The following is a 3,606-nucleotide window of genomic DNA, read 5'->3' on the forward strand; positions in this document are numbered from 1 at the left end:
AACCTTTATTGTTTCCAACTATAAAATAAGCTAATTTATTCATCTGGAAAATGAGAAATATTGCCATTTATTTTCATCAGTGAAGGCTACAATCAAAGTCACACCAACCATCTTGTAACAGCAAGATTATAAAACTATAAAGCTGGCAGCCAATGTTGTGATCATACATCCCTGAAATAAAATGGTGTTGTTGACCTGACTCACCCACACTGAAAGTGGGGAGAGTCTGAGTTCTCACGATTCTTGGCCATTTCTTTCCAAGAAACCAAGAGGAGACTCTCTAAGATCCTCTGCTTGGGATTGACTCTGAGGAAATTTTGAGAACAGGAATACATTTACAAAGTCATTGGTAGAAACTTGAATACTATTCTATATGCTCCACTTCTTGGTCTTTGAGAATAAAGAGTCTGTCAGTTTTATCTTCTTAGGGACTTCAGAATTTCAATATCACTAAGGTCCCTTGATAGCCAAGACTTTAGTGCAAAGATACAAAGGAAAGAGTATTGTGGAGAAAAGTTATCAAATGGATAACATTTATTTACTTCACAGTTTTCTAAATTCAGTTCAAGTTTAGCTCCCTTTGTGCTTGTCAGCAGAACTGATGGGGGTATATCTCCAAAGTTAGGGCTCTTCGGATCTCATTGACTCATAGACCTCTCGTTCTCTAACAACATCAAGCATCATCTAGTCCCAGTGTTTCCAAATCTAAGTTCCCAGATGTACCACTGACTGTATAAAAATTACCAGAGGAGTTTATTAAAAATACAGATTTTTGTATACCCTTTAACCCTGGCCTAGTGGATCAGAAACTCTTAGAATAGGTACAGTTATAGTCCAAAAATCTGTCAAGATGATTCCGATGATTGGACAAGTGTGAGAAGCACTGACCTAGCCATCGTTTTTAAGTTGAGCAAAGGGAGGTCCATAGAGATCCAGTGAGTATATGTCCAAGCTGGGACATTAAACATACATTTGTGTGGTCCAGGACAAGGGTTTCTTAATTATAACTTCTATTCCAGATGTCTTGCTGTCTTTTGGTCTTTCTTATCATTAATTCTGTGAAGGCATCAACATCAGCGATCATAGTTTAAAGCACTAACTGTGTACAATCTTTAACATAGTGTACACACACACGCATACTCCGCAACCATCAACACATACCCAGGTATAGGCAGTAACTTGAATAATCAGCTTTGTGGAAAAGACAATAAAACAATGGCAAAGAGATAATCAGTGATGTGTTCCTTTGCGATAGAAAAATAAAGCTCAGGGTGCACACAGTGAAGGAGGAATGTGTCACCAGGGCCAGTGTCAGTTCACATAAGAAAGTCGTGTTTGTCCAGAATGAGTCTCTCTGGAGTCCACAGTTGGAATTTGGGTGACGTTAGTCAAGGAAGCAGTGATAAATGGCTCCCTGTATTCAGTGAGGCTGCTTGGTTCAAACATTGGAGGAAATATAGTTTCCCAACCATGCATTTCCACAAACTATGTATATCCTGTTGATTGAGTGACAGTCGCCTATTCATCACAGGAGTCTTTGTTTTTATTCAGATTCTTCAGTTTTTCCACTTTACGTGCTAGTGACTAGTGGCTACAGATGACAAGTACAGATTAGAGCCAGTTAGTGGAAGAATTTTAATGGGATGTTACAATTAAAATGGAGATGTTAGAGTTTTTTTTTTTTTTTTTTCCAATTTCCTTATTGTTTGGGTAAAGAAAATGAGTTCTAGAGAAAGGAAAAAAATTTCCCAAGACCAGAGGATGAAAAATGGTCTTTTGTTTTTTGTCTGTGTTTTCTCTCTGTCACATTCTGCAACACCTCCCCTCCCATTCTAAGTTTACTAGGTTTAGTTTTCACTGTGTTTTGGAGGACTTATATAAGAACATTTTAGCTCGGATCTCTGTTATTTTTAATACAATATATACACATTGAGTCTTGAGTATGTACTAATCACAGTTCTAAACACTAGAAAACAGCCTTAAGTATTTCACAGTAGACTCTCATTCTTTAAAGAAAATTACAAAAAGGCAAAACCGAGGAGAAGAATATAATGGTGCTGAGTATGATCATGCTGATCTTCTGAGATTAATAAGATTTCTCTGGCCTAGATACTTCAGAGAATTATCTGATTATGAAATATTAGAACAAATATAATAAAAATAATAATTAATAATACTTTACTTGTGTAGAATGTGTTATTATCTCATTTGTTCCTCCAAAAGAGAAAACCTGTGAAGCTGCTTTTATTGTCTTCATTGTACAGGTGAGAAAATTTTAGATCACCCAGCTTACATTGTTTCTTCCAACTATTTATCATTAGCCTTCCAGAAAACCTGCCTGCTCATTTTCTTCATTGCATTCTTTACTTCTGCATTCCTCAGTGTATAAATGAGGGGATTTAACATGGGAGTGATAACAGTGTAAAATACAGCCGCCATCTTATCCTCTGAAAAGGTGGTGTCAGGGCGCATATACATGAAAGTACAGGGACCAAAGAAGATGATGACCACAGCGATGTGGGAGCCACAGGTGGAGAGAGCTTTGCGTCTGCCCTCTGCTGACTGCTTTCTCAGGGACACCAGGATGATGGTATAGGAGGTTAGCAAGATAACAAAGCTCCCCAGAGTGATGGTACCACTGTTGGCTGTCACAACAACACCAACCACATATGTGTCTGTGCAGGCAAGTTTCAGCACAGGGTGGACATCACAAAAGTAGTGGTCAATCTCATTGGGTCCACAAAACGGTAGTTGGACTACTAGAGCCACTTGGATAATGGAGTGTAAGAACCCAACAACCCAGGTCCCCAACAACATTTTATTGCATCTGTTCCGGTCCATGACGGTTACATAGTACAGAGGTTTACAGATAGCCACATAACGATCATAGGCCATTACAGTAAGGATGAAGATCTCAGTGCAACCAAAGAAATGCCCCCAAAAGATTTGCAACACGCACCCCGCATAGGAGATAGTTTTGCTCTTGGCTAATAGGTCAACAATCATCCTAGGAGCTGTGACCGAGGAGTAACAAATGTCCACAAAAGACAAGTAGTTGAGAAAGAAATACATCGGAGACTTGTAAAGGTTGCTGACATAAATTGTCAGCATAATGAGGAGGTTTCCCAGAAGACTGACTGTGTAGAAGAAAGAAAACACCACGAAACAAACTTCTTCAACCTCTAGGTTCTGAGAAAGACCCCAGAAAATAAATTCAGTTACATTGCTAATTTTTTCCATGGAATTAATCTAGGAGGCGAAGTTACCAAGAGACAATTAATTATCTGAAAGAAAAACATAACAAGGATCAACAAAATTTACTTCTGACTCAAAACAAATGGATAATCACAGTAGTTGAAAATGGAAAAATGGATACTTACTGCTTCTTAGCATGCATACTTAAAGAAATTGAAGTGCACATATTCTGGTCATCTTACCTCCATATGATAGTCCATTCATTTACTTCAGATGAGGAATCAAAGTCCAGCGAGATAAAGCAAATCCCCCTAGTCACACATCTAACCAAGAGTCTCACCTCCCTCACCTTTTATTAAGGTTTTTTCATCTGTTTGTTTCTAAAAATTTACTTAGTTCTTATTCTGTATA

At 38.1% G+C, this 3,606-nt stretch overlaps 1 protein-coding gene across 1 annotated transcript; it reads right to left on the minus strand.

The window, feature by feature from the left end:
- Window positions 1-2,307: 2,307 nt before the first annotated feature.
- On the minus strand, window positions 2,308-3,240 carry LOC131395705 (olfactory receptor 4S2). Its single transcript, XM_058527544.1, has one exon. It carries the CDS (start codon window positions 3,238-3,240, stop codon window positions 2,308-2,310), a length of 933 nt encoding a protein of 310 aa, XP_058383527.1.
- Window positions 3,241-3,606: the final 366 nt, after the last annotated feature.

The sequence above is a fragment of the Diceros bicornis genome, chromosome 31 (genome assembly GCF_020826845.1).
Source record: "Diceros bicornis minor isolate mBicDic1 chromosome 31, mDicBic1.mat.cur, whole genome shotgun sequence".
Taxonomy (NCBI): Eukaryota; Metazoa; Chordata; class Mammalia; order Perissodactyla; family Rhinocerotidae; genus Diceros; species Diceros bicornis.

Bases quoted from the DNA above. Each gene is read 5' to 3' on its own strand.
- LOC131395705 (XM_058527544.1), bottom strand. From the start codon at position 3,240: ATGGAAAAAATTAGCAATGTAACTGAATTTATTTTCTGGGGTCTTTCT.